Source organism: Xylocopa sonorina, chromosome 1 (assembly GCF_050948175.1).
Source record: "Xylocopa sonorina isolate GNS202 chromosome 1, iyXylSono1_principal, whole genome shotgun sequence".
Lineage (NCBI taxonomy): Eukaryota > Metazoa > Arthropoda > Insecta > Hymenoptera > Apidae > Xylocopa > Xylocopa sonorina.
The window spans coordinates 19545850-19572268 of record NC_135193.1 but is presented as its reverse complement, the minus strand read 5'-3'; the positions used below and the strand labels follow the sequence as shown (position 1 = coordinate 19572268).

The following is a 26419-nucleotide window of genomic DNA, read 5'->3' as shown; positions in this document are numbered from 1 at the left end:
ATGTCATTAATTATATACAAATGAACGGATTAATAACAGAACGAGAACATATATATGTAACTCTGTGATTTGTGCCATAGAATTTTATATCATAGATGGGAATACTGTTCTCACAACATTTATTGATAGATAGTACAAAGAAAAAACATTATTTTCAAGACTATGTATACTATCTAATTTCTATAAAAGATAACTTTTCTAATTGAAATGTAATATTTTTATGTTTTCTTGGTTAAAAGAAAGAAAAAGCAATATAAATATATTGTGTTCAAATATACAGTACCGTCGAACATCTACACTATTTAAAACCCTTTTGACATTAGAATATATATATAAGCATGTACATATTATAGGTATGTATATGCGAAACACTTGAATACCTCTAGCTCATTGTTTATTGCATGCAATACGTAATTTGCTTTAATGATTTACATTGTGTGTGTGTGTAAGTACTTTGAAATTTTATTATAATTCCAACAGTCGACTCACATAGGCAATTAATTTATGCAGTGATAGCTGCTACATTAATATTATGGCTACAAATAAAAAAGTTATAGTACTCGCGCCGAACGGTCGTCGACAAAATGTTGCAGTCACTCCAAATACTACAATATTACAGGTAACCGGCAAATGTGTAATTCAATGATTAATTTTCATAAATTTGTTTGTATTCACGTTTCGCACGCTGCTAAATTTACGTGAAATATTTCTTTTCAGATACTGGAAGAGGTTTGTCAGAAACATGGATACGATGCGAATGACTATGACCTAAAGTAAGTGCTAAAATACAAGTCCGATGTAAGATGCGAATGGGAAATGTTTTTATCGAATGTATTTCATTTATAGACATTTCAATCATGTGTTAGATTCCAGTGCTATCTTAAGATTCACTGGATTAGCAAATAATGCGCAAGTAGAAATGGTACCTTGTACAAAGAAACGTTCAATTTCCACTGTTGTAATAGGTATCCAATTAGAGAACGGAGAAAGGTTGATGGGTGAATACATACCTGATGTAACGTTAGCTGAAATTTTACAAAATGTAAAACTTAATGAGGATTTTGAAAAGGTTACCCTTATTTATATGCATCGTGAGGTATAAATACATATATAATGGCTAGAAAAAGTATTGATATATTTTTATATTTACTATTATTATTTGCGTTATATTACTAATTACTATTTTATTATTTTTACAGGTATCTGGAATGGAAGCTTTAAAAAAAACAACCTTAAAATCTTTGGGGCTTAATAATGGTAGAGCCATATTACGGTTGATACATAAAATTTCTCAAGATTTGCAAATTATTACTTCGATACCATCAAAACCAGTAAAAGTGGATGAAGACTCTAAGGAAAACAAAAGAAATTCTGAAAACGAATATTCATCCATAACAGATTCTAGTAAAACACCAAGTTCTACTTTCTCAAAAGAAGAAACACAAGCACCAACAGAGTTAGAAATATGCCCTCAGAATATAGAAAGCAAAATGAAAGAAGAAGAAACTGAAATGATAGTTGATTCAGGACAGTCTTCTAATGAATGTGAAACAGATGATTTATATAATATAGAATTTGTAAGATTTACTTATATAAAAATGTAAATATTTTTATGTATGAAATATACAGCTTCCTTTTGTTGCAGCTGGGTGAAAGAAATGCTTTGGTATTTAATCTAGCAGAAATCCAAGGGACAACAAGAGATGAATTACCAGATGACTTTTATGATTTAACTGTTAACGATGCAAAAATTCTGTTAAGAGATGCCAAGCGTTGCAGAAAAGTGCTAGAAGAAGCGCCTCTTTTAACGAGTGCTCAACGGCAGTTAGATCAAGAAAAGAGAACATTAGATCAATTAAATAAATATCGTTATACGATAATCCGTATACAATTCCCAGATCAGTTTGTTCTCCAGGGTTTATTCCGACCAATGGAAACTGTACAAGCAATAAAAGATTTCATAAAATGTTATTTAATTGATGCTAATAATGATTTTACAATCTGTAAGTAGAAATACTATTAAATAATCTTTTTTTTAATAAGATTAATGCAGGTGTAATAAATGTCAAAAATGTGCTTTTCTCATTTTTGATATATAGTTACTACTCCGCCGAAACACATTTTGAATCCTGCTGCTCATTTAATTGATGAAAACTTAGTTCCTTGTGCCATTATCTATTATTCTGGACCATCCACTCTCAGATTGGATATAAAAGAAAAATATGTAGATCCTAAAAAAGTGGAATTGCAAGTTGCTAGAATTAGGTAAGCAATAATTAATGGTTTGTTACTGATTATTATAATATAACAATTTGATAGTGACTTTTCCATTGTATACTATCTCAGAGCAAAAATACATGGCAGCCATTCGCGTTCAATGGAGTGTGCATGATAACGTGCACAGTAGAATACAAGAAATCGAACATGGAATCGTACCTTGTGCAACGTCAGCTTTAGATTCAAGGAAACATGATACTACGGTCGAGAAAGTTCCGATAGATTTTAATCTTGCAAATATCAAACAAATTCAGATATGAAGTGTACATATATTGAAATTAAAAATATCTCCTAAAGTAATGATTTTTTGGTATAAATATTTTTAATATTTTTTATAGGAAAAATAACATGCTTGAATTAATGCATTAAAAATATATGATTTTAAATTTTAAATATATGAGTTTGCTATATTTATATTAAATTATGCTCCTCCTAAAATCATTGAACTTTTATTGCATTTCTCAATACGCTGAATAATTTTACATATTTATTTAACAAATTAGTCACCATTTAAACAAAATATGTAAGTTAGTTATTCTAAGAACAATAAAGGAATGCGTGTAAATTGTGATATAAAAATGAATGATTGGAACTTAGATTAGCGTAGTAATATCAAATGTTGTACGAAAATGGAAAAAGGTGCTGCAGAAATCAAGTGTTTTTTAGTGGCATAAATGATTTAGAAATGCGATAAGAAAACGAGGAAGATGATCCCTCGTATGTATGTAAGTATTATATAGTTAACGTATAAAAGTAATAAATTTTTTAAATTATACAGGTTTATATTAGATTAAATAATACATTGTTCAAATAAAAAAAAACTGTGTAATTAATATATACCATATCACTTTGTTTGCTTCAGAATGTCAACGACGAATCTAAAGAATTAAAATAAAGATGTGGAAATGAATAAGCCTACAAATAATGTATGCGTACAACTTAATAATGTACTATACAATAAAAATAAATAAAATTTCTAAGTGGTTAAATCTATCGTTTAACTAATTTATTTATTCTTGTTATATTGTTAACAAATTGTTGTAATTTGTTGGAGAGTAGAGTATAATAATATAACATGTATATGCGTTCATGTATTACATTCAGTAATATAATTATGCTTTTACATAATAAAGATTGTGTGTGAAATAGGAATAAAAAAATAATCAAAATCAGTACAAAATATAATATATAAGTCTTGCAAAACATTGAATAAAAAAATATTAAAATTATCAGTTCATAACGTATGCTATATGTACATATAAATTTACTTTTCTCTATCTAGAATAAAGATAGCTGTTGCTTTTAAATCCTTTATTTTTTCAAAATAATAAGCACTCTTAAAAGCTGTAGAACCTTGATTATCAGAACATCGATCAACGGAACGACCACATTTTGTTACATTTTTTGTTGCGTCAAAATGGCGTTATTCGATTTCTAAATAGTTCAAGGTTCTACTGCACTTTGCATAGGACGTTCGATAAGAATTCCAATCTAATAACAATCGTTAATATGATTTAATAAATGTCTATATCCAGATAAAATTAACTTTGTAAATCAGGAGGTACTGTAGTAGGTGATTGTAATTGTAAATGCATAAGTCGTCGAACGGGTCCACCTATTATATTCCCAGTTGGTCCTGAACCACCTGCTTCTTCTGCAATACTTTTTATCAAATTATCCTCTATGGCGTCAGAATTTTTATTTACTTCAGAATTCTCATCTTTGTCCATCTCAGACTGCAATTCTAAATTCAATAGTCGCATATACTTATCCATGTCATTTTTCTTATCTTCGTCATCTTCACCTAAAGACCCCTCAGAACTTCCTTCAAATTCTCCTTCATTTCCTGGAACAACTAAATCCAATATACCACGTAATGTAGAATCAAATATATCTGCATCAAATTCAACTTTTCCATTATCTTCCGAGTCATGCATTACATCCTCTGCTGAATGATCTCTATAAAATGAAGAAATTTATAAATTGTATTCATTGTAATATTATTATTAACATTCTAATAAAATATGTAACATACTCTAAGAACTTTACACCATCAATATCACTATTTTGGTTCAAGAACATTTGTACTTTTTCTTTAAGGCTTAACGATTCTTGTTCCTGTTTCTTGTTTCTAACATGTCCCCACTGTTCACTTAAAAATGTCTCTAACTGTACTGGATCAACATTTAACCAACTATCACTATCCGCAGGACTTAATGTAGCTTCATCTTGAGCTATATAGAAAACATAATATAAAATAATAATTAAATACTAATGAGTCTTAAACAAAACATTAATTTAAAAAGATTACCATGCAATTCAACATCATTAGATTGTATGTTTTCCCATGCTTCTAATACTTTCTCAGCATCACTTTTATTAACATCAGTAATGCAATTACATAGATTAAAATGTTTTAAGTAATAATCTTTCGCCGCATTCAGGAGCTTTTCATACTCTTTGCTGCCTTTTAATAAATTTCTAAAATAGCCACTAACTTCTAAACGAGTTAAATATGCATTTAAAACATCTTCCTTAGCTTTTAATCTCTCTGGATCGTTAATTGATAACTTTTCTCTTTTTCTACGTTCTTCATTTGCACGAGCAACTAACATTTCTAAACCACATGCTACTTTAATACCAAGTGTGTGAGCATTATACTTTGAACAAGTTATCGGTGGTATATTCCAGCCTGTTCTTGGATCTCCTGTGTAACGACAATGATTTGCCATTGCATACAAACATTTAGTCATTTTTACATTAACCATAATGCGTTGTTCAGGAGGAAAATACCTCATTGCACGACAAACCTATAATATATTAAAAAATATTCATAAGACTAAGCTGAACCAAGTCAAATAACGTTAGATTATGAACATATGAAATGTCAATCTGAACATTCGTTATTTCGTTAATGCACTACGTTTAAAAACTTATTGTTTATACTACTATTTGTCTTCTGGGCTCCTCAATTAGAAATACAAGTGTATTTTAACTGCAGAAAACAGACATTTCATATATTATAGTTTAACAGTGTTGAATTTTTACTTTTCTCTCAAGCGGATCAGAGTGACAAATAGTTCGAATAGCTAACGCGACCAATCTTGGTTCTTGTCGAAGTATTGAAACTGCTTTCTCTGGTAAAAAGACTCTAGCCTTATGTTGTCTCTTTTTAATCTCCATAGGATAAATATCAATTCGTTTTCTTATCACATCTTGTACTTTGTCAGAAGCTCTGAAAAGATACGGCCTCTCTCGAACATCGTCCAATAAATCTGCCAACGTTTCGTGCTTTTCCCGAACAATATGCAATTCACCATTATATACAAACACATGATTCTCACATGCTTCAGGCTTAGCCCATGTGGGCAAAACATTCGCAGCCTCGATTAAAAGAAATTCACCATCGGAATCGATAATCTTAGCTATTAATCCGTCGAAAGTTTGTGTAAGTTTAAATATAAGAAAAACCGTAAACCATTCGTCCCCTACATCTTCGTCGAAACATAATCGTACATAAATGTGTGGCAATATGTTATGTTCTAAAAGAAGGAAAATAATAATTAGAACATAGTAGTATTGACATACACGGTTTCAGAACATCTTACCATCTATAGTCACAGAATTTTCAATAAGCTTTTCTAATAACAGCGCTTGTTTTGTTCTAGGATGAAAAGTCAAACTATCGCTATGCCAAATATAATCTCCAACATACGGCGCAATCGCTTCGTTGAATTTTGCAATTTCCTCTGAGAGAATTTCCTCCGTTATGACCTCTGAAGGTTTCGAGTAACAAATTCTTGGATAGATAAAACATTCAAGAACATCATCCTCTTTCACTTTAGTTACTTTTGCCATTGTTTCTCATTAATGCATTAAACGTCCTCAAGATCCAAATCACTCTCAACAGATCTTATTTAATTACAGGTAAAGAAGAACAGATTTTATAGAAATATATCAAGGAATTAAAAATCAAGATCTTATAAGTGTTGATAATAATTGACAAGTAACTTTTAGCGTGAAAAGTATTTGTACAAACTAATTCCTCTGCGTGTAATTACCCGTATAAACAATTTCTGAAAAATTTCCGAATAAATTTACCAAAATGTTCGTGTTTATTAATTGTGCTTTAAAGGAGGTTACACGCATACACTATTGAACACAAACATATGCATTTGTACGCCCCACTCCAGTCTCCTGAGAGACGCTACGAGAAACCGCATTCTCATCTATGACAGAAGACTTTGTGGCGCTGACCCAACCGTAACAGCTGACATTGTTGATATATCAAAGGTCTTAATATTGCTGCATTAGAATTTATTATCCATTGCTTTCGAGTTTACTGACAGCAGTAATTTATTTTAAAATCGTTACAATTAATATCCAGTATCTTTCACTTCGACAGTTTCAATGTAACCTTGTTTTTAACGATGCTCCTTGAATTTTATGTTTAACCAATTTATTGACATAAATTTAGTATGTTTCAGGGGTTTCCAGAATCTTTAGCTCTCTTGTTCACTCAGGATTTACAAATTCGTCGTCCACTGATAACCAGGCATATGTAGTTAATAAAAGAAATTAGTTTTATTGAAAATGTACATAATAAGTATCGGAAGTTTTAATATATAATGGATTTAAGATTGAAAAAGTGTTTCGTTGTAGCTACTTTGATGAGATGCAAAATAATTAACATTTTATCTAAGCCCAATACAAAAGATATAAGTTTGGAACTCTTAACTATATTATAACGAAGTAGGTAATTCATGGTAAATTATAAAATTAGTCTGAATCTTTAAGTAATACGTCTGGAAGCCTTAGGATAGTTTGCAGATCTATTCCACATTTGTAACTCCCTAGTTTATCAGATTTAATACTTTTTTCTGTCGAAGAATAATCTTTCGACACTAGTTTTCATAAATGATAATAGTATTGTATTTCTTAAGTTGGGTTTCATTATTTTTTTTTAAAGATAACAATTTTTTTAATATAAACTATATAATGTCATCTACAATTTTTAGCCAGAATGTTTTTCAAGCACTTTTTAGGAAAATAATGTGGATAAATAGTTAAGCCAAGAGATAATCCAATCATAATAAGTATTAATAATATAAATGAAACCAATGCCAATGGACCAGGTACCAGTATAGTGTAACCAATATTTCCAATATAAGAAAGCAAACTACAATGTGCATTTTCTTTTTTCCATCCATTGTTACTTGTATGCATACATGTATGTGATGCACTTCTTATTGCATTGTCGACATATACCAGACTCATCACATCATTTGTCATATTAATCCTTTATATAAAAGAATATAAGTCAATAATTTAATATTTTATAAGTTGTACAAATGCTCAAACTCTATATAGGGCTTTCTAATAAACAGATAAATAAAAAATATAAATTGAATATTTTTTTATACTAATTAGATTGAAACAATTATTTTTAGGAATCATGTGACTACAAGTTGATTTTATCAATAAACGGTAGCAACCTAAGAAATATGAAAGCCTAATACAACTTGCCCTTAGACCCTAATACGAATAAGTTTAGGTATAACATCAATCAAAATTAATGCTTTGAACTTTTGTAACATGCAGGTTCCTGCACAGATTTGCTGATGCAAGTTTTACAGTGTTATGCCAATGACATAGCCATTCGATCACAGTAAAAAACTTCCTTTTCGACAAACCTAATCGAAATGATAGAAGTAGCATTCACACTCATACAGAAGCAATACCATTCTCAAGTCCTAATGGAAAATTTGGGCAAAATGAGAATTATGATTCTTCATGAGAAAACAGTGTTTTAATTGTTACGATTACTGTACAAAATTTACAATTTCTTGTAACTATCTAGAATTTATTCGAATACAAAAAACCTTGAGCTTTTCAAATGAGAAATTGTAAATAGTACATTCTTACCGTGGTTTGCAATTGCAACATTTACAGTTTCGTTGCCTAGCGTGATTACTCCATCGTCGACGTAGCTCGCTAAAGTTACTTAACCACTTACAACTTGGTTTAGGTGGCGTATAACAATTCCACTCCATTTCTTCCATACATTGACAAGGTTCCAAGTTTACTGTAGCGTTATTAACAGAGCAAAGGGTATTACAGCTAGTAGGAACAAGACATCCTCCATTATATCGACATAAACAAAACGGAGTATCGTCATGGTTCGCTACATTGAAAATTACATTACAACATACATATTAGTCTTTATAGATCGGTATATTATTTTTAAATTACGATAAACAGCAAACAGAGACATTTAATCAAACCTAGAATTACAGTTCTACAAATTAAACTACATATCAACATTAACGTGTTTCACATTAGTCGTACCAATAAGAACAGACATTGATTACTAACAAACTAACCACAGTTATTATTATCAATGTACAGGTTACTTTCTTCCCTTTTGCAACATGACATATTTGGTTCCCGAATCGTGGAGTGAAAATTTCTTGGCTAACGCTGTTGATACTATTTCATTGAAAATATGATTTGATATTACATGTAAAAATTTTGGCTACATTTTTATAGTTTATTTGCATACGAGTGAGATCTTCTGCTGTCTTAAAAAACTATCTACAAACACTTAATATATTATTTAATATAGTCAGTTACAGTGTCAATTAGTTCCGAAATCGCCGTATTTATATGCGGCGCTGTAATCAGAACCATAGAATGCACTCATCATAGATGAGAACGCTGTTTTTGATTGCATCCCTTGAAAAAGAGGAATAGAATAAACAAAATCGCTGAGTAGCGGTACAAAATATCCACAGTAGGGTGCTCTGATTCATTTCGCACAACGTGCAGACGCGTTGTACCGGTTTAATACGAACAATCGTGTATCCCGTAAGAAGGATGCGTCGTTGATACCGACCGCGGTAATAACTAGCGCCATCGAGGAATAACGCGCACAGAACCGACGACGCCATATGTTCGTGTTAGTGCAGAGACAAATCGAAGTAACCTAGTGTATGTTCGTGTCGGTCACATGTGACATAACAATTTTTCTTTCGAAGTAAGTACACGATATCGATAAGATTTAAGTGTACAGAGTTCACCACGCTACGGGACATTCAAATAAACGAATCTATCCTTTTCACTCGTACACGAGAAGGTTTCACTTCGCGTACAGAGGTAGTCGTCCCACGAGTTGGCGGACAATGTAGGTAGCGGCAGATAGCGGAATACCGTACGATATAAAAATAACGTATGTGAAATGTGTCTTGTATTTTATCTTAGATTCGTAATTAACGCGAGGGATACCAGTGGTGATCCGAACCGAGTTCCCATCGTTATTTAATATATTTCTCACGTAAATCCAGTGGCCAGAAGGTGTGGCATTTTGTACAACTCCGTATGCTTCTACACGCGTTTGGAACACGTGCGCTTCTGATGTGTGTGCCATGTCATATATACGTACGCGTGTGGCACAAGCGTGATTCGTAACCTAACAAAGAAGTTCATAATACACGGTTAATATCGAATGATAGTGGGAAAATATCGAAGACGTATTAAAAAATATCATTTTTAATAAGACCTTCCAGTGTGTTAACCAGACGAGTTGCGATTTCACGGCGTATCCGTCTATTTCGTTCACTCGGAGTCCCGTATCGTTTTCACTGGATTGATTCGCCTTTGATACTTGACGACTGTTAACATTTTTACGTTTGCGAAAGGTGATCGTCGTAGATTTCTTAATTTATGTCACTGAATTCGAATAAACGATTATTGGTATTTAATTAACGACGAGCAACATTAGTTTATGCGTTCGTTTCGATGGCTGTACATCAAAATACCAGCCACAGTATCGTCGAATGGGATCTAACCTTAAATAAACGCGTGGTTACTCGATGGTTGCAACGTTCAGTGTTTCACTTATTTGCATTCTTTTACAGTTCGGCGCTGCAGTTTACGGTGTGTTGTTTAAAATTGTGTCATGGAAACAGGATTTTTAAATTTTCACGATGAAGAACACTTCTCTGACTTTTCGCTATCCTTGGAGCAGGTAATTTATCCATATCAGATTTTATTTAATAATAGATGTTTATTTTGCACCACGTTTTGTAAATAAGATTTGTATTTTTTATTTGTACCTTATCGTTAAAAGTTTCTATATAGATTTTGATTAATCGTATTAGAAAATTTTTGTTTTTCTTTATATCTAATCTTCGTATGTATATTTTTGTGTATAAAAGATATGCGAATAGTAATCGAATGTAGATTGTACAATTTTACTTGATAGATGTTCATGTTTGCTAATGTCTTTCAACAGAATTTAATGGAAAAACCTCAGGATTTATTGATGCACATGGTTGAAAATGATTTCGATTATATGGAAACACATCTTGATATTACAAACTCTGATAATTTGTGGAATAACGAGCACAAGTAAGTGAAGCATTGCTATTGTGTAATATCGGGAAATAAAAGTTTAAATAATAAACGTTTCGTATAATTTTTCAGACATGACGATGATGTGGATGAAATGTCAGAAATCCCAACAATTTCTAAAATCGATAGCATTAAAGAGGATTTTGCAAAAGTTCTTACCGATTGGCAGGAACACATCGGTCACTTACAGGTTTTGCATAATTTTTGGTTCGTTATACTTATCGTTTTTAACAGGCAAACTCATTATTCGTGATCTTATTTCAGACATCGGACATGGATGAATATATGGATATCATAGGATTAAGCATGAATACTACGGATAAAAGAAACTTCTGTAGTATAGAAAATATACTTCAAGATGAACAAGCAATGCATAATTTAGAATCCGATTTCCTTACAATAAAACAAGAAGATGCAGGAAAAGAGTCTTTTCACGTTAATCAGAATATATCAGATTCGAAAAGCAGTAACAAAGGCATTCGTTTATTTAATTTTAATTAATATATTTAGCGTTTTTTAACCTAATCAATAATTATTATTATTGTAACGCAAAACCATATTTTGTAGAATGCATAACAAAGGAGAACTCATATCATAAGATAGGTGATTTTGTAAAAGGTAATAAGGATAAGAAGAAAGCGGGGACAGAAACTAAATCACTGTTAATTCAACCAAAACATTCAAGAAACCAAAGTAAATTGAAGAAGAACATACACAAATATGATAGCATAGGAATTGATATGAGTGCAAACTTATTGGCAAAGCAGAAAAAGAAAAAAAGAGGGAAACCTTTGCAGTGCAATAAAGACATACAAAACAATGATCAAGAAGATAATAACAAATCTACAAATCAATTACCAGGTATATTTTAAATAAGAAAGCATGTATAAATTGTTTTAGAATAATTATTCATACTAATGGTTTTGTTTTGATCATAGTTCTGGAAGCTGGAGATGTTAAAAGTTTGCTGGAGCAATTTGAAGCTTCAGAGAGTACTTTGATATCAAATTCCCCGTCTGTAAAAACTAACGCAGAATGTAAGTTGGAATCGCCTATGAAAACTAACGAAATTCAGCAATGCATGAAACAATCTGAGATTTTAAATCTACATAAAAATATTAAAGATGCCTTACCCAAAGAAATGATTGAAAAAATAAAGGTAATTGTATGACTGATTATAAATGAAACACAGAGAATTAATGATTAGAATAAAAGTGAAGACAAGCTTTATTACATTATGTCGTATTATATTAGACGTCTGCACGTAAAAAGGTGATTTCAGTAATACCAGCAATACCTAATATGCAAAATAGTGGTCGCAGCAATGGAACTCGTATGCAAGATGCTGCTGCATCACTTCTTAGAAACAAACTTTTGAAAATAGTTAAGTATCAATAATTTATCCGTCTTTATATTGTTAATGTGTAAAGAAGCACATTTAAACTGTAAATTCGTACTATATTGCATTAGGTGACAAACAATACTAAAAGCAAAACCATTGATGGTGGACTAGTCCAGCTGGATCATGATTATTGTAGTACTAGTTCCTCCATTAACAGTTCGGATAGTAACAGTGAGTATGAAAGACAATTTAGTGACAGTGAAAAAGTGACTTCGTTTAGAAATGATAGTCAGTCACCGTCTTATTGTTATACAGTATATGAGAAACAATCGTTTTCATCGCATTTGAGTAAAAGTCTTATAAAAAGTAAAGAATATTCAACTGAAAGTAACTCGAAGAAAGATAGTGGTTTGGAATCAGGTGAAGTAAGTGATAACAGTGAAGAACAGTCAGGAATTAGTATAGTTAGTGATATTCAAGTGAATAAACCTGTAAAACAATTGCAAAACGAAGCAAAGGATTCTAGAAAGGAAACATCAGCAAACCAAGTGAATTATCAACAAGTTGACATTTCTAATAACAGTGCAAATTGTGCTGTTACCCAAACTCAGAATGTGTCTTCGATCAATTCAATACCTGAAATTAAAATACAATCTGCTCTGGCGACGAGTATTCTTCAATTACGACAAGGCGTCTTAAGCAAAACAAAATTTATACAGACAGGAAATCAGAAGGTAAAACAAATGATTTCGGTATTAAAGAAACCACCTAATGTACAACAGACACCTGTTACAAAGGAAAGTTCCAACGAAAGTGTTGTAACTACTACCAATAGCTCGAATAATACTATCAATAGTTCAAATAATCAAGTACAGAATACCACTGTTCAAGACAGCGAACAAAAATTCACTCAAGAGGAGGAGAAAAAGCCACCACGTAAAAAATTAAATTTGGCAGAATATAGAAGTAGAAGAGAACAGAATCGTAGTGACAATAGTAGAACAAGTTCACCGCTACAACCCATGACACTGATATACGTTCATCATGCTTCCACTACAACTGAGCCCATTAAGGATGATCCTACGAATTTGATTTGGTCGGAGAGAGAAATTGTGTCGGTTTTAAAACCGAAAGCAGACGTAGAAGAGAAAAAAATTCGTCCAAAACCACCTACTCGCGACATAGGAATTCAAACTTACGAAACAGTATTTGAATTTCCCCCAAAGACTTTAACTGACATTGATGAAAGACCAAGGTAAAAGTTTCATGTACAAAAAATAGAAGAGAAGGTCGCTGAAAACTCAACACTTTTCTGCTAGTATTATTTACCAATAACATGTACACATCTTTAAAAAGACTTTCCAATTTTCAGAGATAATAATGCACAAGATGAGAATGAACGATCTTGTAAAAGACACAGAATTAGTTCGAATTCAAGTCGATCTAGATCAAGAAGTAAAAGTAAAAGCAAGAGTAGAAGCAGGAGCAGAAGTAGTAGTAATCGAAGTAAATCTCGTAAACGCAGTAATGCTCGTCATCGAAGAATAAGTCATCGACGTAGTTCTGTCAGCTCGACTAGCAGTTGGTCGTCGCGATCGCGTTCGCATTCGCATTCGCGATCGCGTTCACGTTCACGTTCTCGTTCACGTTCACGTTCAAATACAAGATCCAGTTTCAGTTCAGGATCAAGATATTCTCGATCACGTTCTAGATCATCCAGATCAAGGTCCCGATCGTCTTCTCGATATTCTAGTTGCTCTAGGTAAGGGATACACAGAGAGCTGAAAAATTAGTCTGCTGAAGGAACACTGGTTTGACTGATTAAAGCCAAACTTAGCTTCGAGCTAATGATCATACATTAAAAAAGAGCTGTAAAAATATTTTTACAGGTCTTCATCTCGTTCAAATTTCGGAAGAAGTAAATGGTCAAGAAGAAGAAGACGAGAAAGAAGATATCATAGAAGTTATGATAGGCATAGGCAGCACTCTGCAAGCAATTATAGTTACAGAGATTGGAGAAGGTAAACAGTTAACTAATGCTCTTTCTGAACAAAGTTTGTTTGAAATTGTAAAAGTCATATATCTCAGATCACCAACAAATTCATATCGACGATCCTACGATAATTGGTATGATCGAGAGAAGCAAAGACAAGTGGAAGAGCGGAGAGTGATTTACGTCGGACGATTGGATGAAGGAATTACTAAAGCTGATTTACGTAGAAGATTTGAAACTTTTGGCCCCGTGGTAGACATTAGTATACATTTTCGTGAGCATGGGTAACTTTTTCATCTTTTACAGTCATTCTGTTAGTTAAGATGTTAGACAAGAAATTACATCATTGTTTACAATTTAGAGATAACTACGGTTTCGTAACTTTCGCTTACAAAAATGACGCATACAAAGCTGTTGAACATGGTAACGATGATCCCGCTTTACCTAGATACGATCTATGTTTTGGAGGACGTCGTGCTTTTTGTAAAGTAAAATATGCTGATCTTGGTAAGAGGAAATTGTATCACATATTACATTTACTTATATAATCGAGTTTTATTACGTTTCTTTTCTCCTAGAAAAAACTCTTGTGTGTATATACGGAGTGAGGTATACGAAGCATGACAAGCTTCTAGAAAGGCTGACTTGAAAGAATTTGTTTCTGTTAAAAATGCTTTCGTTATTTATGTTTTTGTCTCAGTATATAAAAATCTGTTCTCTTAACAAGCTAATTGATCTATTATACAAGCAATAAGTTATATTGTTTGATTATAATATATGTTATTTTTGGCAGATGGTATGGCGAGTAATTCACTTAATAGCGGCCACGTGTTACCAGATAACGAAGATAATACATTTGACCTACTGTTAAAAGAAGCAAAAGCGAAATTGCGCAAACGAAAGGTTTGACACATGTACTACTTGTTAGTTGTAAATGTAATTTAAAGAAATTAGCGCAGATGTCGTCGTCAAGATAATATTTGAAACAAAAATAAATGGAGAGATCTATAACTGGTATTTTCCACCAAGACAGAAATATAGTGAAAGTTACATAATTGTTATAGAGTATAAATAAGTGTTGCGATATGGCATCTGTAACAAAAATAACAGTTGTACAACTGTATTTTTTGAATTAATCGGAAATATCAGTGCCCCTTTGAAATATATAGGATAGTCATATAATCTATTATGGTATTTTCAATAGTAATGAAAGTATTACATTTTTTTCTATACGGAAAGTCTGTTTAGTTAAAAATATATAACGACTTTAATAGACTTATTTTATTCATGAATTTTGTAACTAATTTATTCAAGCTATTGCAAAATATTAATTACAAGTTCTCCGGTATAAGAGCATTTAAGTTAAACAAAAATTAATTATAATTGAAGTGTGTTTTAACTTGAAAGATATGAATCATCAACGTAATATATATTATTTGAAAGACACCCCTTTCACGTGGAAAAGTAAATGTATTTTCATCATCTTCAGAAATATACATTAATGGGAAGCATTATGGATCAAACCATATAAGATCACTTTTATTATACCTATTAAAGTATTTGTATGTTTGCATATATACATATAGAAGCATGTAGTAAAAAAAAAAAGTAACTGAGTCTGATAATACATTTACTCTACTTTTAACAGTTACATTTTTTTAGAATGATTTATGGCCCTTTCATTGGACGTGTACGATGCGAAAAATGTGTATATCTAAATTCATTTTTTTGCCCACTTTTCTTATTATTTAATATTAAAGTATGCTAGTGTTTTCATATCTTCAATTTAAAATTCTTTACTTACTCATATATTACTGTACAAATTGTTTAAATGTATTATCACTTTTTACCTTTTAATATCACAAAATTGCGACACTTTTTATTACATAAAATATTTTTATTCCTCTATCTAAAGTAACACGGAATGCGAGAATTTTACTATTTTTCTTTTTTTTTTTTTTTAATGACATTACTTTTATCAGACATTTATTTTCCTGTTTTAATTGTTTCATGAAATTTTTGTTCTCTAATGTTTAATATGGAATATGCATTAAATGTTAGCTAGAGAATGCATATGTTAGAAATTTTAAAGGTAAGAATTGAGAATACATTTATTACGGATTTTAATTAGTTGTACATTATTTTAAGTGCAAATTAAGAATTTCAAATAGTGAATTTAACAATATGTATAGCGGTGAGCTAAAAATCGATAATGAATTGAAAATGTATAGGAACAAAATCGAATATTAATACAGTTCCTATCACATGAAAAAATATAGATATTTGTTTTCCATCTTGAAGAAATGTCGTAACTTTTCTTTATGATGCGAAATAACGATTTTTTTTTTTATACCATTGTACTGATTTTGATTAAACGTTTGATTTATACCCATGCAGATAAAATGTGATTTATTATGATCGATGTCAATTAATTTTATCAATGTAATCATTTACGTTTCACTTAATTATGTTGACAATTTGAAATGGTATAGCAGATAAAAACCGCGATCTTAAAACGATTGAATTTCAATTTTAATAAATGAAATGTACAAAATGAAACGAGATTGTTAAAAATTATTTGAACGATATTGTGAACTGTGAGGACTGTACGTATAAAAGGAATATAGATTATTATTAATATCTTCAATCTTTTAATTAACAATTTAATGAACATTGCTAAATTGATTCTATTAATTACTGAATCTATAAACATCTATAAAAATCTAAAAACAAAATTCATGTTTGGGAGAACTGAAATGCATTCAAATCAATCTAGTTCAGAGTTTCTTGAACTTTTTGATGTGGGGATCCCATAATATTTACGAAAATTTTTAAGACAGTGTGAAAATTTTCAATCAATAACAAACTTAAGAAATTTAATGCAATATAATAAAAATAATTTTTGTTAATTCTAGTTAACCATCCTGATGATTATTATACGTGGCGCCATCTCTGTGGAAAGTGCTCAAACTGGTCGCACATCGTTATCGACTGCGAAGTGAACTTCAGAAAACTAGTGGCGCCATCTCTGCAAAACCTACTGAAACTTAATCCTGATTAGTTTCAGCACTTTTTACAAAGATGGCGCCACGGACATAAAAATAAAATTTATTTAAAGGACAAAGTGTTATATACATGTGTTATTGCTGAATCTCATTGATTTTCGCGCGTTTTTCTCCCGTCTACCGTTCAACAGTTGCATTTTAACTAAAGACGAGAGGCTTGATGCGAAAATAAAATGTTACCAGGTCGTGGTGCACTAATAGTTTTCGAAGGATGCGATAAAGCAGGGAAATCTACTCAAGTAAAAATGTTAATCGAAGCCTTAAATAAACGCAACATCTCCGCAGAATCACGTGCATTTCCAGGTAAACACAGTTTCTTTAATTATTTCCTCGTCACATATTTACTTCTATATGTTCATTATACATTCATCCAGTAATCTCTAACTTTACTTTGTTCGCAGATAGAACAACGTGTATTGGATTATTAATAAATAGTTTTTTAAGCAAGAAACTGGAGATCCCTCCAGAGACGGCACATTTATTATTTTCTGCGAATCGATGGGAATGCAAAGATGATATTTTGAAAACGTTGCATAGTGGTACCACTATTGTCGTCGATAGGTAAGCAAACAGTTGTTTCTTTCGATCACTGTTGAGATACAGTTTAAACTGTATGTTTGTAGATACGCTGGTTCAGGCGCCGCTTACACAGCAGCTACAACTGGCAAACCTTTGAGCTGGTGCAAGGAGCCGGACAGGGGACTACCTTCTCCGGACACAGTTATATTCCTTAAAGTTTCCGATCAGTATCAACAGTTGCGTGGCAATTGGGGGGACGAGCGTTTCGAAAGTATTAAACTTCAACAGCATGTAGCTGCCAATTACCAGAAGCTGATGGACAAAACGTGGTACATTCAGAATGCCGATGAAGATAAATTGTTGATACATTCCCAAATATTAGAGAAAGTGTTAAGTGTTATAGATCGTGTTAAGGATCAGCCTGTAGGGCAATTATACGAGTCCCCTGAAAATAGCTAACAATGATAGATTAAATATTGAACTATTAACGAGAATGTTGTACATTGGGGATTTATTTTTTATGTTAAATTTTTAATTTTCTTATTTCAATTCCTTTTAATGAAACAAGAAAAAAAGTGATGTATCGTATTTTGAGTAAATAAATTCTTTCGCTCGTGTATCGGCTATATATGTAGTACCTATGTAAAAATCAATATTGATCATTATTTTCAAAAAGATTGTTTGAATTTTAAATAAGCACTGCTCGCAGTGATTCGTGGCGGTTGTCCAATGAGAAGTAAATTTTCATAACACGGTTATCCAATGAGAAGTGGCTTTATCTAGTACCGTTATTTCTCATTGGCTATCCTAGATCCCCTACCAAGTAATAGGCAGTCTGTACGTAAGTCCATACGCTTTCAAAATTACTAGCGGGCTAATAATAAATTTAAGTTGGTAGCTCGATTTTCTGCGAAAGTTGTGTGTACTTGTTGGGTTATAGCGAAGGATATTAACCAAAATAAATACTTGAGATCTGCGAAACTTTGCAATTATGTGCGAAAGTTATTCTTAGTACGTAAAAAGACACACGTGTATAATAGCAGTTCATAGTTTTCCAGTTATTTACCAGAAAGGACGCGACTATGGCGGATGCTGCGGCGAGACAACTGCAATACGAATACAAAGCCGTTAGTATATTTCTGAATGAATATTAGAAAGTAGTTCCTCGAAAATCTCGTCACCTATTTAGTCGCAATATAATATTATATTTACGACTGTTGCGAGTCAATTTATCATTTTGTTAGAACGTGACGAACAGGTTAACTCTACGTTCATTTACGAGCGATAAGAATTGTAACTAAGAAATAATTCTGTTATCTGTGTGTTCGTAATTATAAATTAATATATGCTGCTATTTTCAGAACTCCAATCTTGTATTGCAAGCTGATGTACGATTGATAGAAAGACGAAGCAGAGATGAGGCAACTGGGGAGGTTATGTCGCTTGTTGGCAAGCTTGATGGAACGCGAATGGGTGATAGAGCTCAACGTACTAAGCCGGGAAAAGCAGAAGAACGTAAAGTTAAGTAAGTGATACTGTTATTCAATTCGGATGCTGTTAAAACAATCTTTAATGTAACGAAATGTATACTTCACACTTAATTTTCAATTGTAATAGGCGTCAGAAAAGAGACGAAGCACAATACGACTTTGCACGTATGAAAGGTGCAACGTTACTTTCGGAAGGTGTAGACGAAATGGTGGGAATTGTTTATCGCCCCAAAACTCAAGAGACACGACAAACGTACGAGATATTACTGAGTTTCATTCAAGAAGCTTTGGGGGATCAACCCAGGGACATTCTTTGCGGTGCTGCTGATGAAGTCTTAGCTGTTTTAAAGAATGATCGACTTAAAGAGAAAGAGAAGAAAAAGGAAACGGAATTACTGTTGGGTCCACTAGCTGAAGAAAGATTTGCATTATTAGTAAATCTTGGGAAGAAAATAACAGATTTTGGGAGCGATGAGAAAACTACTACAAATGAAGAAAATATTGATGAGACATACGGGATTAATGTACAATTTGAAGAAAGCAGTGAAGAAGACGATGAAGATGTTTATGGAGAAGTCAGAGAAAATGATGAGGAAGGTGATGAAGGTGAAGAAGCCAACGACAATAGAGCCATTCATGCTGAAAATGTGAGTATATAGGATGCAATAAATTTGTATAAAAATTTTAAATTGGACATAAAAGTATTTGCACAAAATATTATTATTAAACAGTTATGTCCACTTTCTAGCTGGGTGGTGCTGAAGAAATGAAAAAAGAGAAGCCATTACATCCTTTAGATATAGATGCATACTGGCTTCAAAGGAGATTAAGCAGGATATATGATGATGCAATGATTTCACAAGCTAGAGCTGCCGAAGTATTAGCAGTCTTAAAGGATGCAGGAGATGATCGTGACTGTGAAAATCAACTTGTACTTTTGTTAGGATACGACTGCTTTGATTTCATTAAACAATTGAAGAAATATAGGCATACAAGTAAGAATTAATCATAAAAGTATGCTTACAACTAAGTACAATATATATCTGTGTAGATATTGTACAATTATTTATGTTTGTTGATTACAGTTGCTTATTGCACTATGCTGGCGTCTTCACAATCTGAATCGGAGCGTCAGAAAATTCGAAATAGAATGAACGATGATCCTATGCTAGCAAAAATTTTGCGACAGTTAGATACGGGTAAAGGTGATGATGATGCTGATGAAACAATGGAAGCAAGGGCACAACGTAAACGAAGAGAAGAAAATGAAGATACCGGCGGTCCTGGAGGTCAAGTTCAGGGTACAAGAAATTTAATAGATCTAGAAGACTTGATATTTGCACAGGGGAGTCATTTTATGGCAAATAAACGTTGTCAATTACCCGATGGAAGTTTTCGAAAACAGCGTAAAGGGTACAATATTTTTAAATATTTTTATGCTCACTCGAAAGTCCTTTTACTTTTCTTATAGCTCTTATATATTCATCTTTTTACAGATACGAAGAAGTCCACGTTCCTGCCTTGAAACCAAAGCCGTTTGCAGATAATGAAAAGCTTTATCCAACTGATCAATTGCCAAAATACGTGCAACCAGCATTTGAAGGTTTCAAGACGTTGAATCGAATTCAGAGTCGTTTGTATCAAGCTGCGTTGGAAAGCGATGAAAACTTATTACTTTGCGCACCAACAGGCGCGGGTAAAACTAATGTTGCTCTTTTATGTATGATGCGTGAAATTGGGAAGCATATAAATGCAGATGGTACAATTAACGCGGATGAGTTCAAGATAATATATGTTGCGCCAATGCGTTCGTTGGTACAAGAAATGGTCGGAAATTTTAGCAAAAGATTATCTACGTACAATTTGATTGTATCGGAGTTAACTGGTGATCATCAGCTTACAAGGGAACAAATAGCTGCAACTCAAGTTATTGTCTGCACTCCTGAAAAGTGGGATATCATTACACGAAAGGGAGGCGAGAAAACTTTCACGTCGTTAGTGCGATTGATTATTATCGATGAAATTCATTTACTACACGACGAGAGAGGACCTGTTCTAGAGGCTTTAGTTGCTAGAACAATCAGAAACATTGAGACAACGCAGGAAGATGTGAGATTAATTGGCCTCTCAGCAACGTTACCAAATTATCAGGATGTCGCCGCCTTCTTACGCATAAAACCGGAAACGGGCTTGTTTTATTTCGATAACAGTTTTAGGCCTGTTGCTTTGGAACAGCAGTACATAGGTGTAACCGAGAAGAAAGCATTGAAACGTTTTCAGGTGATGAATGAAATCGTATACGAAAAAACAATGGAACACGCTGGCAGAAATCAAGTTCTTGTTTTTGTACATTCACGAAAAGAAACTGGGAAAACAGCACGTGCTATCAGAGACATGTGTTTAGAAAAGGACACGTTAGGACAGTTTCTTAGAGAGGGATCTGCGTCTATGGAAGTTTTGAGAACGGAAGCGGAACAAGTTAAAAATCAAGAACTTAAAGACTTACTACCTTATGGTTTTGCCATACATCATGCTGGTATGACAAGAGTGGACAGAACCTTGGTTGAAGATCTCTTTGCTGATAGACACATACAAGTTCTAGTGTCCACTGCAACTTTAGCTTGGGGTGTTAACTTGCCAGCACATACTGTTATTATAAAAGGAACCCAAGTATATAATCCAGAAAAAGGTAGATGGGTTGAATTAGGTGCTCTGGATGTCTTGCAAATGTTAGGCAGAGCTGGTCGCCCGCAGTACGATACAAAAGGTGAAGGTATTCTTATTACAAACCACAGTGAACTGCAGTATTATTTATCTCTGTTAAATCAGCAATTACCTATTGAATCACAATTAATCAGCAAAATGTCAGATATGTTAAATGCAGAAATAGTATTAGGTACCATACAGAATATTAGAGATGCAGTTACATGGCTAGGGTATACTTATTTGTACATTAGAATGCTTCGCTGTCCAAATTTGTACAGTATCAGCCATGACAAATTGAAGGAAGATCCATTACTTGAATTGCACAGAGCAGATCTTATTCATTCTGCTGCTGTGGCGTTGGATCGCAGTGGTTTAATTAAATACGATCGGAAATCTGGCAATTTTCAAGCTACGGAATTGGGTCGAATAGCATCGCATTACTATTGCACTCATGAAACGATGTCCATATATAATCAATTGTTAAAACGTACTCTAAGCGAAATTGAATTGTTCAGAGTATTTTCCTTATCTAGTGAATTTAAACATATAAATGTTAGAGAAGAGGAGAAATTAGAATTGCAGAAATTGATGGAGAGAGTACCAATTCCAGTGAAGGAAAGTATAGAAGAAGCAAGTGCGAAAGTAAATGTGCTTTTGCAGGCATATATCTCTCAATTAAAACTCGAAGGATTTGCTCTTATGTCCGATATGGTATTTGTAACTCAGTCTGCATCACGATTAATGAGAGCTATTTTTGAAATCGTTTTATTCCGCGGATGGGCACAATTGGCGGATAAATGTTTATCGTTATGCAAAATGATTGATCGTAGAATGTGGCAATCAATGTCACCTCTCAGGCAATTCAGGAAGATGCCGGAAGAGATTGTAAAGAAGATAGAGAAAAAGAATTTTCCCTGGGAGAAGTTTTATGATTTGGGACCTAATGAAATTGGCGAATTGATTCGAGTACCTAAATTAGGTAAAACGATTCACAAATATATTCATCAGTTTCCGAAACTGGAATTGTCGACGCATATTCAACCGATTACACGTTCCACTCTGAGAGTAGAATTAACTATAACACCAGACTTTCAATGGGATGAGAAAGTGCACGAGGCCTCTGAGGCATTTTGGATCTTAGTGGAGGATGTAGATTCCGAAGTAATACTTCATCACGAATACTTTTTACTGAAGGCTAAGTATGCGACAGATGAACATCTGATTAAATTTTTTGTACCCGTATTTGAACCTTTGCCACCGCAATACTTCTTACGCGTCGTCTCGGATAGATGGATCGGCGCGGAAACTCAATTACCAGTCAGCTTTCGACATTTAATTTTACCAGAGAAGAATCTACCACCAACTGAACTGCTTGATTTACAGCCGCTTCCAATCACCGCTTTGCGTAATACGAAATTTGAAAATATCTATGCGGACAAGTTCCCACAATTTAATCCAATCCAGACGCAAGTGTTCAATGCTGTCTACAATTCAGATGATAACGTTTTCGTCGGGGCACCAACAGGTTCAGGAAAAACAACTATTGCGGAGTTTGCTGTCTTACGTTTGCTCACACAAAATCCAGAAGGAAGATGCGTATACATGGTTAGCAAGGAAGCTTTGGCAGAGTTGGTTTACAACGATTGGTCAGCAAAATTTAATCAACAACTCGGTAAAAAAGTAGTTCTTCTGACCGGTGAAACGGGAACAGATCTTAAATTACTTGCCAAAGGTCAAATCATAATTACGACTGCTGATAAGTGGGATGTGCTGTCACGAAGATGGAAGCAAAGGAAAAATGTACAAAACATACAACTTTTTATTGTCGATGAACTTCAATTGATTGGTGGTGAAGAAGGACCTGTACTAGAAGTTGCGTGTTCCAGAGCGAGATACATTTCTTCACAATTGGAGAAACCAACCAGAATTATCAGAATTATAGCACTGTCAGCTTCGCTTGCCGATGCAAAAGATGCTGCCCAATGGTTAGGTGCACCTGCTGCTGCAACTTTTAACTTCCACCCGTCCGTTAGACCTGTACCTCTCGAGTTACACGTACAAGGAATAAATATTACACACAATGCATCTAGATTAGCCGCTATGGCAAAACCGGTGTACAATGCAATTCTTAGGTATGCCTCTCATAAACCAGTTATTATCTTCGTACCTACTCGTCGTCAAGCCAGATTAACAGCCATAGATTTGTTAACATTCACTGCAGCCGAAGGGCAACCTTCTCGATTCTTTCACGCAGAAGAAGCGGATATCAAGCCGTTCCTAGATAGAATGACTGACAAAACATTAAAGGAAACACTATCCCAAGGTGTTGCTTATCTTCACGAAGGGTTGTCCGTTGATGATAGACGTCTTGTTGAACAACTTTTCGATAGCGGTGCTATTCAAATAGCAGTTGCCACGAGAGACCTTTGTTGGGGCCTGTCTATCAGTTCTCATCTTGTTGTTGTTATGGACACTCAATGTTACAATGGAAAGACTCATGCCTACGAAGATTATCCTATTACAGATGTTCTACAAATGGTAGCGCGTGCAAATCGTCCGTTAGAAGACGACGATGCCAAGTGCGTTCTTCTTTGTCAGAGTTCGAAGAAAGACTTTTTCAAAAAGTTTTTGAACGAGCCTCTACCTGTCGAGAGTCACCTGGATCACAGGCTGCACGATCATTTCAATGCAGAAATCGTGACTAAAACAATTGAGAATAAACAGGATGCAGTTGACTACCTTACGTGGACATTCTTATACAGACGACTTACACAAAATCCAAATTATTATGGGTTACAAGGCGTTACGCATAGGCATCTGTCAGATCACTTGTCTGAATTGGTCGAGAGTACATTGAGTGACTTGGAACAAGCGAAATGCGTTGCTGTAGAAGATGAAATGGATACTTTACCTCTAAATCTTGGAATGATCGCAGCGTATTATTATATTAATTACGCGACCATCGAATTGTTCAGTCTTTCTTTGAATAATAAGACCAAAATCAGAGGTTTGTTAGAAATAATTTCAGCTGCTGCCGAATACGAAACCGTTCCAGTTCGGCAACGTGAAGAAAATTTGTTGAGAAGTTTAGCAGCACGACTTCCACATGCTCCTCAAGCTACAAGAATGGCCGATCCACACGTAAAAGCGCAGCTTCTACTGCAAGCACACTTATCCAGAATACAACTTGGTCTAGAACTTCAGAAAGATACGGAATTAGTTTTAAGTAAAGCCATAAGATTGATACAAGCTTGCGTTGATGTTCTTAGTTCGTCCGGTTGGTTGGCCCCTGCTGTGGCTGCCATGGAACTGGCGCAAATGGTTACCCAGGCAATGTGGTCGAAAGATTCTTATCTCAAACAATTGCCACATTTCACTGCTGAAACTATTAAACGTTGTACAGACAAAGGAGTAGAAACAGTATTCGATGTAATGGAATTGGAAGACGATGATAGAAATCGACTTTTACAATTATCTGAAGTACAAATGGCTGATGTTGCTAAATTTTGTAATCGTTATCCTAACATAGAGATGTCCTATGAAGTTCAAGATAAGGACAAATTACACAGTGGTGGAACAGTTAATGTTATTGTACAGCTTGAAAGGGAAGATGAAGTCACAGGCCCAGTTGTAGCGCCCTTTTTCCCACAAAAACGAGAAGAAGGGTGGTGGGTTGTTATTGGTGATCCAAAGACCAACTCTTTGCTCTCTATTAAGAGATTAACGCTACAACAGAAGGCAAAGGTCAAACTTGATTTTGTAGCACCCGCTCCTGGTCAACATTCCTATACCTTATATTTTATGAGTGATGCTTACTTAGGTTGTGATCAAGAATACAAATTTACCATCAATGTAGAAGAATATGAATCAGATGTCAGTTCAGGATCAGAATCGGATTAAAAAAATTAATAAATGATTTTTAAATATCACACACTCTCTATAATCATTCATTGTTCATGAATATAATTCATTTAGGATATTAATGCTTCCAGCATTTTAGATTATCATATCCAAAGATAAGAGTGTATCACAAATTTTAATACCTTCTACTGAAATTAAGATATTAGGTATATGAGAAAAATATTTTATTACTTAATTTAAAAATCTAGAATGACCTTATTGCTTAACTGAAAACAAGTTTGTTTCTTAGATTTTTCTATGTTTAATTTAAAGTTTATCTTTGTTTATTTAGACGCATGTATATAACGCATAATACAATCACAATAAAAAGTTAAGAAAATAATACAGATTTTCTTTGAAGAATCGTAAATTTTTAAATTTCTCTTTAGATGTACGTAAAGAGGCAATATATATATTTATATTTTATCAAACAGGTTTTCTTTTGTTAAAAAATATTCAAGCGGATCAGAATAGTTTAATAGCAAATACAAGGACTATAACGCGTATTATTATAGTATTTTCATTGCGGCTTTTACCGAAAGCTTTGCACGTATGCAGTAATTGGCATTCGAATCTTAACTTTAGAGTGAATCAAAGCTTTTTAACGCTGTAAACGTATTAATCATTTTCAATATAGCGTAAATTATCTAGAGTTGATATCAATACATTTCGAAATAAAATTCGTAAAATTATACTTGTCCCTAATATAAAAATA

At 33.4% G+C, this 26419-nt stretch overlaps 6 protein-coding genes across 7 annotated transcripts; 4 read left to right on the top strand and 2 right to left on the bottom strand.

Moving 5' to 3' along the window:
• Positions 1–399: 399 nt before the first annotated feature.
• LOC143426325 (tether containing UBX domain for GLUT4) lies at positions 400–2576 on the top strand. Its single transcript, XM_076899708.1, has 7 exons — positions 400–619; positions 718–773; positions 847–1096; positions 1200–1577; positions 1646–2003; positions 2100–2265; positions 2347–2576. The coding sequence occupies exons 1-7, from the start codon at positions 533–535 to the stop codon at positions 2390–2392; spliced, it is 1341 nt and encodes a 446-aa protein (XP_076755823.1). The 5' UTR covers positions 400–532; the 3' UTR covers positions 2393–2576.
• Positions 2577–3776: 1200 nt separating this feature from the next.
• Ecd (ecdysoneless cell cycle regulator) lies at positions 3777–6522 on the bottom strand. The gene is made up of 5 exons (XM_076899059.1): positions 5886–6522; positions 5326–5819; positions 4589–5087; positions 4313–4511; positions 3777–4236 (listed from the first exon to the last, which is right to left on the bottom strand). Exons 1-5 carry the CDS (start codon positions 6133–6135, stop codon positions 3819–3821), a joined length of 1860 nt encoding a protein of 619 aa, XP_076755174.1. The 5' UTR covers positions 6136–6522; the 3' UTR covers positions 3777–3818.
• Positions 6523–7057: 535 nt separating this feature from the next.
• On the bottom strand, positions 7058–8880 carry LOC143426254 (uncharacterized). Its single transcript, XM_076899549.1, has 3 exons — positions 8661–8880; positions 8203–8461; positions 7058–7576 (listed from the first exon to the last, which is right to left on the bottom strand). The coding sequence occupies exons 1-3, from the start codon at positions 8713–8715 to the stop codon at positions 7279–7281; spliced, it is 612 nt and encodes a 203-aa protein (XP_076755664.1). The 5' UTR covers positions 8716–8880; the 3' UTR covers positions 7058–7278.
• Positions 8881–10124: 1244 nt separating this feature from the next.
• LOC143422055 (uncharacterized) lies at positions 10125–15951 on the top strand. The gene is made up of 14 exons (XM_076892414.1): positions 10125–10303; positions 10571–10686; positions 10762–10879; positions 10954–11164; positions 11257–11550; positions 11628–11848; positions 11944–12072; positions 12160–12262; positions 12347–13286; positions 13404–13793; positions 13921–14052; positions 14120–14308; positions 14386–14531; positions 14818–15951. The coding sequence occupies exons 1-14, from the start codon at positions 10235–10237 to the stop codon at positions 14931–14933; spliced, it is 3174 nt and encodes a 1057-aa protein (XP_076748529.1). The 5' UTR covers positions 10125–10234; the 3' UTR covers positions 14934–15951.
• Positions 14822–18113, top strand: LOC143433664 (thymidylate kinase). Of its 2 annotated transcripts, XM_076911127.1 has the most exons (4): positions 14822–14927; positions 17273–17392; positions 17491–17650; positions 17713–18113. In XM_076911127.1, the coding sequence occupies exons 2-4, from the start codon at positions 17335–17337 to the stop codon at positions 18065–18067; spliced, it is 573 nt and encodes a 190-aa protein (XP_076767242.1). In that variant the 5' UTR covers positions 14822–14927; positions 17273–17334; the 3' UTR covers positions 18068–18113. The 2 variants fall into 2 exon arrangements, with proteins under 2 accessions (XP_076767242.1, XP_076767233.1); XM_076911118.1 differs by lacking the exon at positions 14822–14927 and having other exon boundaries at positions 17233–17392.
• Positions 18114–18516: 403 nt separating this feature from the next.
• On the top strand, positions 18517–25733 carry L(3)72ab (U5 small nuclear ribonucleoprotein l(3)72Ab). Its single transcript, XM_076899415.1, has 6 exons — positions 18517–18735; positions 18970–19133; positions 19226–19745; positions 19847–20093; positions 20184–20511; positions 20595–25733. The coding sequence occupies exons 1-6, from the start codon at positions 18691–18693 to the stop codon at positions 25702–25704; spliced, it is 6414 nt and encodes a 2137-aa protein (XP_076755530.1). The 5' UTR covers positions 18517–18690; the 3' UTR covers positions 25705–25733.
• Positions 25734–26419: the final 686 nt, after the last annotated feature.